The 14,000-nt window shown below is 44.5% G+C and overlaps 1 protein-coding gene across 1 annotated transcript; it reads right to left on the bottom strand.

Annotated features, from left to right (window-relative positions):
* Positions 1-2,758: 2,758 nt before the first annotated feature.
* On the bottom strand, positions 2,759-12,738 carry LOC311247604 (intraflagellar transport protein 80 homolog; the record flags this gene model as incomplete). The annotated part of the gene is made up of 3 exons (XM_084338631.1): positions 2,759-2,882; positions 10,425-10,594; positions 12,649-12,738. Coding segments are annotated over 3 exons (384 nt in total), but the record flags the coding sequence as incomplete, so codon positions are not given.
* Positions 12,739-14,000: the final 1,262 nt, after the last annotated feature.

Genomic DNA, 14,000 nt, shown 5'->3' with positions numbered 1-14,000 from the left:
GCAGCTTTTATCCAAAGCGCTTTACACCTTATGCCTCACATTCACCCATTCACTCACACACCGACGGCGGAGGCGACCACGCGAGGTGCCGACCTGCTCATGGGGAGCAGTCAGGGGGTTAACGATGCGTCTTGCTCAGGGACACTTCCGACACGCTGCCCTGGGGAGGAGCTGGAATCGAACGTGGGAACCTTCCGATTACCGGATGAGCGCTCTACCTCCTGAGCCACGCAGCATCGGGTGGTTGTCTAGTACTTAGAGCCCGTGCGTAGCACTAGACAGACCAGTTGTTCTTCTCAGATGCGCTTCTGCGTGATGATGTTGTACAGCGGTGCTATAGTATTCCTCAGTAAGCTGATAAGGGTCTCCTAACCACCCGTAGGTCTAACTTCAAGTCTAGGGGGGACGACGTGCTTTTGCAGTCGCAGCCCCTGACCTCTGGAACAGCATCCCCATGGCCATTAAATCTGCCCCCTCCATCGAGTCTTTTAAATCAAAACTCAAAACCCACCTATATCGCCTGGCCTTCCCTGACTCACTTTGACTCTTGCCGTACTTGTTGACGTGTTGTTCTGTTTTTCCTTTGTCTATCCGTTGATTTTATTTTTTATTTTTCTGTTTATTTTATACTTTTCTTTGTACTTAGCTTAGCTATGTGAAGCACTTTGGTTGACAAGCGTCATGTTTAAACGTGCTATACAAATACATTTGATTGATTGATTGATTGAAGCTTGCCACAACTGCTGCCATTGTTCAGATTCAGATTCAGATCACTTTATTCACCATATTGCAGTGCAAATGGAACGTGATTTGACGTTTACAGTGCATGCTTTTTTTCCACATTAAGAACAATACAACAGTAAATAAATAATTATAAGTAAAGTGCAAGACAGGACAGAACAGTGAGACAACAATAAGACTGTAAAAAGTGCAGTGGTGGGGGGACATGGAAACAGTGCAGCACAGTTCAAGTCCAGAGGTCCAGCCCTAGCAGCTCGCCATAGAGGGGGGAGGGGGGGGAGCAGGGGGACACCTGACTCGTTCACCAGGCGAGCTGCTGAGGGGAAGAAGCTGAGTCTATGGCGGGACTTTAACACTATGGTCGCCAAAAACGCCGTACCACGTCATTCCCCGCCATGCTCATTCTGCCAAAGACGCCGTACCACGTCTTTGATATCAATATTTCAAAAATCTGTGATCGCAATCATATTTCTCCCCCGGAGACTTGAGATCTACTGTTGATCCCCTCTCAACTCTCCAACGGTTCAAGAGCGCCATCAGGTGGCTGATCGGCGGATCGCCCAAACCGAAAACAGGAAATGGAAGCTGGTGCTCATTCCAATTCGGTCCGATCACTCTGTAATAGTCCCAGGACTCGAGCTAGACACAACGGATAGCAATCCGTTACCAATAACTCAAGGACATCTTCGGTTTTGCAGGATTTTTGGAGAAGGCATGGCACCTGAGACAAAACACACTGTATCCTATATAATTTTATTTGAATTCACCTTGTTTTTCTGTTTATTTTCTGTTTATTTACATTGAGTACAGCTTGTGTTATATTACGTTTTATTGTATTTTCTTGTATTTTTTTTATGGCCATCTTGGTCTATGACATTTGTTAAGTAATTGGTAAAGTATATTATTATATACTTATTGTTATGTGTCTTGTAAGCCCATATGGGCTGGGCATACATCTGTATGTAAGACACGAAAATAAAAAATATCAAATCAAATCAAATCAACCAATAACTCGATAAACAACATGATTTGGACGTATATACTATTATACAACCTGGAGATGGATCGCATATTTCTACATCCAATAATAGGAATATTTCTGCTCCACACTCATCGCCCAACGGCCCGAGGAAGCTACGGTAAGATTCAGCGTTATTTTTTAACGTGTTCGATACTAACTGCTATAATGATCATATCACCCACACTAGATGAATCATCTAACGTTGGCCACGGAATTATAAACAACCCCCCCCCCCCCATCCGGTCATCATCAGATGATAAGTAGTAACTTCTAGAAGCACGTCCATTTGACATTTTTTATCTCGCGCAGATTGCTATCAAACTGTATACAATCATCAATATAATGCATTTAGGGCTATAAATCACGTTCTGCAGAAAGCTGCAGAAAACGATAAAAACATACTTGTACTTTAGACCGTATTTTAGTATGAATATGTGAATGAAAAAGTATAACGTTGCTACACCCTGAACAATAGATACTTGATGTTGAATGGGCCATAGTAATGTCAATTTAGCAATACAATTTAAAAAGTTATAGCCCTGCAAAGAAGGGGAACTTCTCCATAGACAAATAGAGCTGGCGTGGGATGGTAAATTATGAATTTAAGCCTGGCGACCAAAGTGTTAATGTCTTGGGCAGCCGTAGCCGTCTGCCGTGGGGGAGCATGGTGAAGAGTTTGTGACCCGGGTGGGCGGGGTCTGCCATGATCTTCCTCGCCCTCCTCAAGGCCCTGGAGGAATGTATAGGGACTCGAGGGAGGGAAGGGGGCAGCCGATCACCCTCTCCGCTGATCGTATCACACGCTGCAGCTTGGCCTTGTCCCTGACCATGGCTGCAGCAGGGAACCAGGTGATGATGGAGAGGGTGAGGATGGACTGGATGATGGCAGTGTAGAACTGGACCATCGTAGTCCTCGGCAGCCTGAACTTCCTCAGCCGACGTAGGAAGAACATCCTGTTGATAAAGCAAAGTGCAGGTGACGGCCAGACGGCTTACCTTCTCGGCGTACTGCAGGAACCTGTCGTTGCTCTCCGTCTTGTCAAAGTCCTGCAGGAACTTCCGTCTGTAGGCCAGCACCGTGTCCACATGGGTCTTGTGTTTCACCGCTAGCTCCAACGCCCTGGGGAGATAAGATGAGATAAGATTTTTTATTTTTATTTTTTTATTCGTTTATTTGGACGGGACAATGCAAAATTAATGAACACTGTGGAGTGTAAAAATTGCCGGATTTAGCACGAGGCTAATTTCCATCCGTTGTCCCCAAACATAAAAACAGGACTCATAGAAACAGTAAGAAATGTACAAATACATAAAAACAGGTCACATAAAAACAGTAAAGAAAATGTACAAATACATAACAGCATGTTATTGTTGCCCTCTAAAAGAAGCAAGGGTGGGGCTTCAGATTCAGATTTCTTTATTAAGCCATTTGTGTAAAAACACATTGGTAATTGTTGCAGCGTTACAGTTTATGCGTTTTTTCCTTTCTTTTTTTCACAATAAACGACAAACACCAACACAGACACAGGACAAAAAACAGTGCAGTGGGGGATTAATCAATTAAATAAATACATATATATATATATAAAGTGTAGAGTGCAGAGTTCCCTTATGGAAAGATAAGATATTCCTTTATTGATCCCCTTGGGGAAATTCTAGCGTCATAGCAGCATGGGGGAGGGGAGGTACAGGTATGGGTATGGGTAATAGTAGAAGACATAAATATAGGCAATACAACTATAATAAAGATAAAAATAGCAGTGTAAACATATAATTAACTCTGAATATAAGAATATGAGCAAGTGTGATCAAAGGTGCAGATGAGGGTCTGTGTGCCTATCAGTTATATTATACATTACAATAAATATGGTTACAATAACACTTAGAATCTGAATATATACTATGAGTGAGTAAAGTATACAGTATACACAGGTGAAGTATACATACATAAGGTGCCCTAACTGGCGTGATATAGTCCGTGCAAGACACACTTAGTGATTAGACATTCCTAGCAGTTCTCAAGTTGTCTGCTGCCGTTAGTTCTCCGGATAAGATGAGACCACAACAACAATGCTGCTCAAACACGACACACCTCGTCCTCCAGACTTGTCTATTAACACACCAATAGTCACTCTGACCGCAAGCCATCGAAACGTTTGAGGAGGCACCTTCCCATAGTCCCAGACTGATACTCACTCACACAATACCCTTGGTACACTACTCACCCATCCCTCCCCTTCAAACTTTCTCCTTTGATGCACCAAATCAACACCAGAGTTGGTTGACCTATGAATCGCTGTACTCACTTTTTCAAAGGTATCGCCTTATTTAAGAAATAAAAAATAAAACTAACTTACTTTTTATTTTTTATTTATTATTATTTACTTTATTTTTACTTTATTATTATTATTATTATTATTATTATTATTATTATTATTATTATTATTATTATTATTATTATTATTATTATTATTATTATTATTATTATTATTATTATTATTATTATATATTTTTTTCTTTTATATATTTCTCATTACCATTACTATAATCTCTCTCTGAAACAGTTTTTTGTTTGTCTGCCTGTCACTTTGTCTTGATGTCTGCTGTTCTTTGTATTCTGTTTTTGTGTTTCAAATAGAACATTTTCAAGTACATATAATTTGTAAATGTTGGTTGCACTGGAAAAAAAAACAATAAACAGACATATAAAAAAAAAAGGAGGCAGAGGAGCCGTTTCAATTTCATACCTATTTGAAAGCCCAAATGGATTTTGTCTGGTGGCGTGTTCGCCATGCAGAGACACACCAAACAAACACCCAGAAACAACTAGCGGATTCAAATCAAATATTTTCCACGAGCCGCTTCACGGGGACTTTAAATATCAGCATGACGACACGTCGTGGTGGACGGACGGACGCTTTTGTCTCGTCGGGGGAGACGGCCGTGTTTCCCCACACATTATAGTTTCAAGTTCAAGTTTTGTTTTATTTGTCACGTGCCACGTATAAGGTACGTGTACGTTACAGTGAAATGCTTGGTTCTGTATGAGCCCCCTGAGATTGTGCTTCGTACAGTAAAAAAAAGGAAAAGAGTAAAGACCAAAACACTACACAAAACACTAAGTACAAAATGAAGTACAAATGCAAACAATGAGGTACAAAATGCAAAATGCAAAACTGAGGTATGGATGTTGTGCAAATCTTTTGTAATAAATAGATAACATGGAGTAGCGTTTAAAGTGTCTAAAGTGAATGTTAAAGGCGAGTGTTAGGATAAGGAGTGTTTAAGGCTCCCACATAGTCGGGCGGAAGGTACGCGGAACGGACTCTGCAGAGGTCCAAGCCGACTCAAAGCGGACTCAAAGCGGACTTAAAGGGGACTCAAAGCAGACTCAAAGCGGACTTAAAACGGACTCAAAGCCGACTCAAAGGGGACTCAAAGCAGACTCAAAGCGGACTTAAAACGGACTCAAAGCCGACTCAAAGCGGACTCAAAGCGGACTCAAAGCGGACTCAAAGCGGACTCAAAGCGGACTCAAAGCCGACTCAAAGCCGGCGCAAAGCCGACTCAAAGCCGACGCAAAGCCGACTCAAAGCCGACTCAAAGCCGACTCAAAGCCGACTCAAAGCGGACTCAAAGCGGACTCAAAGCGGACTCAAAGCAGACTCAAAGCGGACTCAAAGCCGACTCAAAGCGGACTCAAAGCGGACTCAAAGCGGACTCAAAGCGGACTCAAAGCCGACTCAAAGCGGACTCAAAGCGGACTCAAAGCGGACTCAAAGAGGACTCAAAGCGGACTCAAAGCCGACTCAAAGCGGACTGAAAGCGGACTCAAAGCCGACTCAAAGCGGACTCAAAGCGGACTCAAAGCGGACTCAAAGCCGACTCAAAGCGGACTCAAAGCCGACTCAAAGCGGACTCAAAGCGGACTCAAAGCAGACTCAAAGCGGACTCAAAGCGGACTCAAAGCCGACTCAAAGCGGACTCAAAGCAGACTCAAAGCCGACTCAAAGCGGACTCAAAGCGGACTCAAAGCAGACTCAAAGCCGACTCAAAGCGGACTCAAAGCCGACTCAAAGCCGACTCAAAGCGGACTCAAAGCGGACTCAAAGCGGACTCAAAGCGGACTCAAAGGGGACTCAAAGCGGACTCAAAGGGGACTCAAAGCCGACTCAAAGGGGACTCAAAGCCGACTCAAAGCCGACTCAAAGCCGACTCAAAGCCGACTCAAAGCCGACTCAAAGCCGACTCAAAGCGGACTCAAAGCCGACTCAAAGGGGACTCAAAGCCGACTCAAAGCCGACTCAAAGCCGACTCAAAGCGGACTCAAAGAGGACTCAAAGCCGACTCAAAGCCGACTCAAAGCCGACTCAAAGCCGACTCAAAGCGGACTCAAAGAGGACTCAAAGGGGACTCAAAGGGCGAAACTAAAATGATCTAAACGCGAGGACGTCCCCGTCGTTCACTTGGTGTCGCACAAAAGGCTGCTCGGCGTGTTGGTTGACACCGATCTGCATTTTATCCTGAACACTCACTCCGTGCCAACAGAGAGTAGGGCAGCATCATGGTTCTATGGGTAGGATTGGTCCGGTAAAACTTTGGCAGGTAGATGACGCTAAATTTAATTTTACTATCGCTAATCGTTATACATTCCAATTCATATATACATTTGGACCATGTCTTTTTTTTTCATCGTCTGAAGAAACTTGAGAAGTTTGAATGGCTTTTCTAATTCTAAAATCTTGGAAACGGAGAAAACCTAGACTCTTTATTTTGACATCGGTGGACAACGGCGTGACAGAAAGTGACCTCAGACCCACTCCTATCCGAGCTCCGGGAGGGTCATCAAAGAGAAGTCGCCTATTCTCAGTGCTTGCCCCACAATGGTGGAATGAACTACCCACCCCAGTTAGGGCAGCCGAAACCCGTCCAATCTTTCGCCGTCGACTAAAGATGCACTTCTTCAACCATTATCTGAATACAAAAAAAAATATATATATATATATCTAACCCTAAATAACTTTACTGTCATGCACTTGTCCTAATATACTAACCTACACTGTAGCACTCAACACTTTGATGAACATTGTTACTCAGCTGATGAGAGTTGTGCTTTGGATAAAAGCGTCAGCTAAATGACAAAATGTTCATGTAAATGTAAGTGTAAATAGCGCGCAAAGGATTGTGGGAAATGTAGTAAACTGGCACGAGAAATGTAGGAAATTGGTACGCGGTGGTATACGCTCGACTATGAAACCTCAAATGACTGCGGAAATGCCGCGCAGAGTGCGGTCCGCTCACAGTGCGCCCGACTATGTGGGAGCCTTTAGTCAGTGTTAGAGCCCTTAGGCGCCTGAGGATCAGTGATGCCAGTAACTAGTTACTAAACTAGTTACTAAGTAACTAGTTACTGTAATCTGATTACTTTTTTCAGTAAATAGTAATCTAACTTGTTACTTTTTACAAGCCAGTAATCTGATTACAGTTACTTTTCCAAGTGGCTGTGAGTTACTAGTTAGTTACTATCTCATAATGCTGATGATAAGAGAGCCAGGGGTACAGTCAGCTAGACCGGAGTATGGCCTGATGGCTGATGACGTCTCATGATGACCTGTCTGAGCAGCCAATCATGATTTATGACATTATGCACTTTCAATAAAGCATTATTTAAAAAAAAAAAAAAAAAACTGTTGTCATTCTTGTGGCAGCAGCAGGGGACGACGACAACGACTTCGTAACCTAGTTACTGATCAAGTAATCAGTAAAGTAACTAGATTACTTTTTAAAGGAGTAATCAGTAATCAGTAATCAGATTATTTTTACAAGTAATCTGTGGCATCACTGCTAAGGATGTAGAGGCGCTGCCGTGCCTTCTTCACTACACACTGTTCACACTTCATTAGACTGTTTCTTTAGTGGCCTCGCCCCGTGAAGTCTTTCTAAAATGGACCGAACTACACGTCTAAACTATTATCATCCGAGATGTCACACAACCAGGTTTTCTCCAGAGAAGTGAGTTAATGAATTCCTATACCGGTGATAATTCAACGAGACATCACAGGAAATGGAGACCTCCCCCTTCTTAAACGTTTCACTTCCTGCGAGTGAACTCCGTATCCTGCCCTGCAGAAGTTCTTGTACAATGGAGCTCTTAAATGTTGCTCCTTTTTCTCTTATCACAGAAGGATCATATGTTTTGTTAAAGCTACAATGTGACTTTTGCAATGAGAATTTTTTATTTTTTTTCGATTTATTTATTTATTTATTTATTTATTTATTTATTTATTTATTTATTCATGTTTAGCATTTATTGCCTTTTCATGGTCAGACATGACCAACAGAGGAGGAGAGGATGAACGAAGGAGAAGAAGAGGCAGGGAAGACATGCGACAAGTGTCACCGGGAGCGGGAGGCGAACCCGGGGCGGCCGCGTGGGTGTGCGAGGCACTATGTGGTGCGCCACGAAGGTAAACAAGAGTAAATATTAACGCCATCATGGTTAATATCTACGTTGTGTACTGAAATAACAAACGACCGTATACCCGCGCGACTGCATTGGGCTGCATATAGTGCACTAGAAGACAACCATACTGCTTTGGTTTATGGATTCTGTTCCCCGTGACTCCCGTCTGAATCTAAGTGGAGAGGTTGCTTAAGCGTAAAAATACTTCTGGGAGAAAGAGCTGCTTTTTCCTTCCTGGTAACAGACCCGGGGTGATTCCCTATTGGCTCATTATGTTAAATGCCTCAGGGTGAGCTATTCTCGTCGATGTTTAATCAATCTCTATCATAGATCAAAACTAAATCTGTAATGCGCCCAGCAGATTTAAAAAACGATGCTGGGGAATATTATGTGGTATAACTTGTCTTGTTGTCCACTGATCAGTAGGGTTGGGTACCATTCACATTTTGACCGATACAAGTTCCTGGAATTTAGTACCAGTACCCAACGGTACCTTTTTTCCGGTACTTAACTCTCTGTAATACGTCTCTCATGGGGTACAGTGGGGGAAAGGTTGGCTTTCCATGTTCTACTCTGGGATGATGTACTGTTCAGTAGGGCTGTCAACGAATATTCTATATTCAAATTAATAATCGACTTGTAAAAAAAAAACGCCTGGTGGGCCTGAATGGCCTGCATGACGGATAGGAGACACGACGCAACGTCACATTCGTTGAACTGAAGAACGTGCCAGTAGTAACAAATGGACAACAACAACAACAACAACAACAACAACAACAACAACAACAACAACAACAACAACAACAACAACAACAACAACAACAACAACAACAACAACAACAACAACAACCGTGACCATCGGTCGCAGAGACAGGGATTTTGCAATCTGAGCAATCTCAAGCCCCGGTTGGAAATACTGGGAAGGACTATTGGCTCGGGCTTGTCGTTTGCGTTCACCATACTATGAGCTAGGGCTGTCCCCGACAAAGGATTTGGATGGTCGACTAGGATTGGCCAAAATGTGCCGTTAGTCGACTATTGGTCGACTAAAAAAAAAAGAAAAAAAAGTTTAATATTTTTTAAATATTCTATTTTTTATTTTTGTATCGTTCCATTTGGGCTGTGGGGGTGCTTAATGTCTGAAGGAGTCGACTGAAGGCTTCTTGTCCTCTGCAAAAGCATGCAATTGGTCCACTGATGGATACATCTTGATATTTGTCTAGTCTAGTGTGTTCATTAGATGGTGAAATCCTCTTTCAGTGCCTCTGTGCCTGTTTTCTTAGGCAGTTAGCCTTTGGTATGCGTGCCATTAGCGTTAGCCACACGTCTAGGCCTCTTTTCTTTTGGAAAGAATGATATATATATATTTTTTTTAATATTCGACTAAGAGGTTGGCCAGTCGACTACGGCTCCTTTCGACCGATTAGTCGACTAATCGATTAATAGGGGTCAGCCCTACTATGAGCCTATGCTAAATCAGTCGTGTGCGTGGGCTGAACGAACGACATCCGGCCCTCGTGTGAGTTATATTTTGGGAAGGTGGTGAACTTGGGATTCTTTTTTATTAAATTCTGTACGCACAAAAAAGTTCAGCATGTGGGCGGCTGGGTGGGCGCAGCAGAGATTGCGCTCGTCACCAACGCAAGAGACTCCGGTCTCGAATCCGGGCAGTCAGCGCTGCCTCCGGCTTGGGCCGGCCGTCATACTGGCTCGATTGGCAGAGTTATAGCGGGTGGAAGTCGATGGGTGGTAATCTGGACGTTGTGGACAGCGACTCCTACAGGTCGGTTGGGGGGGACGCCTGCACAGCAGAGACAGGAAATGGCGGGGGGGGTAGTGTGAGCTTCCAACACGTTACACCTCGACCAATGAGAGTCCGCGCGCTGTGCAGGTGAAAAGATGTGACAGGCTGCCTCCTCGTGTGCCGGAGGGGGACACGTGATGCAAGGCTTCTGTCTTCCCTACAACCGACCAGTGGGGGGCATATGCGAGCAACGTTCAAGACAGGGGAGGGGAGAATTGGAAACACGAAATTGGGATGGGAGAAAAAAAATTGAAAAAATAAGGAGACAAAAAAGTGTATATAAAAAAAAAATCTGCATGTGCGTTCTGTTAGTGGTTAAAGTAAGGTTGTATTCGTTCGGTACACAGCGCGTACTGAACACACACACACACACACACACAGAGAGAGTCCTATACCTGTCCCAGTTATAGAGGTCGATGTGGACCCGTATGGCCTGGTAGACCAGACCCGCCTGCAGGAGAGCGGCCTCTGCCTCCTGGAGGTGACCGCTGAACAGGAGCATGTAGGCCACGGAGGACTCTGAGGGCAGGTCCTTTATAGAGCTGATGTACTGCACCTTATCCACCTGATGGAGGAGAGAGAGGAGAGAGAGAGAGAGAGAGAGAGAGAGAGAGAGAGGGCCTTTATAGAGCTGATGTACTGCACCTTATCCACCTGATGGAGAGAGAGAGAGGGAGAGAGAGAGGTCCTTTATAGAGCTGATGTACTGCACCTTATCCACCTGATGGAGGAGAGAGAGAGGAGAGAGAGGGCCTTTATAGAGCTGATGTACTGCACCTTATCCACCTGGTGGAGAGAGAGAGAGAGAGGAGAGAGAGGGCCTTTATAGAGCTGATGTACTGCACCTTATCCACCTGATGGAGAGAGAGAGAGAGAGAGAGGAGAGAGAGAGAGAGAGAGAGAGAGAAGAGAGAGAGAGAGAGAGAGAGAGAGAGAGAGGAGAAGAGGAGAGAGAGAGAGAGAGAGGAGAGAGAGAGAGAGAGAGAGAGAGAGAGAGAGAGAGAGAGAGAGAGGTACAGACTCATAGCGAGCACAGCCTAGCCATTGAGAAAGGCCGCCATAGGCAGACCTGGCTCCCAAGCGAAGACAGACTATGCACCCACTGCACACAAGACGAGGTGGAAACCGAGCTCCACTTCTTAACAACCTGCCCACTATACCAAGACATCAGAGACATATACTGCCCACAAATTGCAAACACCCCAAAGAGACTTTGAAAACATGGACAATAACTCAAAACTCCCATACCTACTGGGGAGAAATACAAGAATGTGCAAACACAGCAGCAGGATTTGTGAGCTGCTGTGACAAGAAAAGGACATCCAGCGGAATGCAACCACCATAAAGACTGTACAAGAAATTCCGGTCTGTAATGTACTGATTTCTTTTGTTTTCTCTGTTTGATTGTTTTGTTTTGTTTGGCTTTGGCAATGTAAACGTATGTTTCCCATGTCAATAAAGCCCATTTGAATTGAATTGAATTGAATTGAATTGAGAGAGAGAGAGAGAGAGAGAGAGAGAGAGAGAGAGAGAGAGAGAGAGAGAGAGAGAGAGAGAGAGAGAGAGAGGAGAGAGAGAGGCCCTTATAGAGCTGATGTACTGCACCTTATCCACCTGATGGAGAGAGAGGAGAGAGAGAGAGAGAGGAGAGAGAGAGAGAGAGAGAGAGAGAGAGAGAGAGAGAGAAAGAGAGGAGAGAGAAAGAGAGAGAGAGAGAGGAGAGAGGGGAGAGAGGGGAGAGGGAGGGAGAGGAGAGAAGGCGGAGGGAGAGAGAGAGAAGAGAGAGGGGGAGAGAAAGGTGGAGAGAAGAGATAGGGGAGAGAGAGGGGGGAGAGATGGAGAAAACAGAAGAGAGAGATAGAGGGGGAGAGTGAGAATGGGAGAGAGAGGAGAGGGGGAGAGAAGAAGAGATAGGGAGAGAGAGGGGGGGAGGGAAGGCGAGAGGAGGGAGAAAACAGAAGAGGAGAGAGATAGAGGAGGAGAGAGGAGAGAGAGGGGGAGAGATGAGAGAGGGGGAGAGATGAGAGAGGGAGATAGAGAGGAGAGGAGATAGGGGAGAGAGAGAGAGAAGGAGAGACGGAGAGAGGGAGAACACAGAAGATAGAGAGGAGAGAGGGGAGAAAACAGAAGAGGAGAGAGAGAAAGAGAGAACAAGAGAGAGAGGGAGAAAACAGAGGAGAGACAACAGAGAATGAGAGAGGGAGAGAAGGAGAGAGAGAAGAGAAAACAGAGAAGGAGAGAGAGGGAGAGAAGGGGAGAGAGAGGGGGAGAAAACAGAGAAGGAGAGAGAGAGAAGGAAACAGAAGGAGAGAGAGAAGGAGAGGGAGAGGGGGGGGGGCAGAGAGAGGAGAGAGGAAGAAAACAGAAGGAGAGAGAAGAGAGAGGGAGACCACAGAGAAGGAGAGAGGGAGAAGGAGAGAGCGGGAGAACACAGAGGAGAGAAAGAGAGGGAGAGGGAGAAAACAGAGAAGGAGCGAGAGAGAAGGAAGAGAGAGAGAGAGTGGGAAACCAAACGATTACTCCTCAAGTATCCGTTCACCCCGTATTGATTGCCTGATTAAAAGATAGGGGGGGGGATTGATCGATCGGCTGAGCTATACCGATCAATAATGCTCTTACCTCTCCAATGGCAGCGTAGGCCACCTCCGCCGTGGTCAGCTCCCTATTGGCCATCGCCATGCCGGCGAGACACGCCCACAGAGACTCGTCCTGCGGGGATGGAAGGCATTAAGCAGCAGGTTGTTAACAACCGGCCAATACATCGCAGCGTGTAGGACACAAACGTGAGCAGCGTTGCACATGTGGGCGCCATTAAACCTGTAAATAACTTAGTAGGAGTCGTTTTAGATGCACTGTGGAACTTTTTCCATGAAGAGATATCGCTTCTTCAGCCGCGCTAAGAGCACAGAGATGAGCCAGGTTATCGCTGAGCAAGAGACAAGCCTGCCTACAGCAAGCACGAAACGCAGTTCATTCAGCGAGATCCATAAAAGGCTATGGTCTCCTTTCTAGAGCATAAAATGTGTGTAAAACAGTGCCCAGAGTTACCCTGCTTGAGAAACGTTGTCTCTCATCTGCCATGTTTTAACAAGCTGCAGTCGCCTCCACCAGCCACAAGGCGGCGATCTTCCATAGTGCAGGTTAAAGGACCACACAAAAATACGAGGAGTCCTTCTTTTTTCATGATCTTTTACCGTTACTGAACATTTTATTTTCTGCCGATTCACCACCGCCATAGGCTTCCACTGTATCTGAACGTTTTAAACGCCGCATGAACCCATGAAGGTCACCACATCTGACTAAAACACCATGCTAACATCCGAGGTGCATCTAGTTCCCTGAAAGATGGCTCTATTGTGCTTTAATACGGCGTCTAAACAGGAGGAATTCCTCCTCAGACCCTGTATTATATCACAAGGGCAAATACCTTTCTGAAAACAAGCGACACATACGATTAGATTAGATTCAAATGTATTGTCATCATGCAGCACAAGTACAGTACACAACACAAATAAGTTTGGCATCCAACCAGAGTGGAAATGTAACTGTAAAGTGCAACAGCAATATACAATGTACAGGTGGTTAAACTGGGTACAAAATATACAACTTAGTACTACTGTAGTGAGTGTAGTGCTAATCAGATGTATGTACAGAGTTGTAGTATAATATGTACAGAGATACAGGTATAAAGACAGTATGGTAGCAGTAATAATAATAATAATAATAGATTTTATTTGTAATGCACTTTACAATTGCGGGGCAAATCTCAAAGCGCTACAGTTAAAAGAACATAAAAACTAGCGAGAATAAAGGAAGAAAGAATAAAAAAAAATAGGCAAGACTAAACATAGAATAACATAGATGTTATAACATGGCCAGCAGTGTAAGAGTAGGATATGTACAAATATAGATATAATATCTACAGATATGTAAAAGGACTATGTGCAGGTAAATACAGACAGGTGTGGATA

This window comes from Notolepis coatsorum (genome assembly GCF_963971535.1).
Source record: "Notolepis coatsorum genome assembly, contig: SCAFFOLD_4298, whole genome shotgun sequence".
Taxonomy (NCBI): domain Eukaryota; kingdom Metazoa; phylum Chordata; class Actinopteri; order Aulopiformes; family Paralepididae; genus Notolepis; species Notolepis coatsorum.
This window is presented reverse-complemented; position numbering and strand designations above follow the sequence as displayed.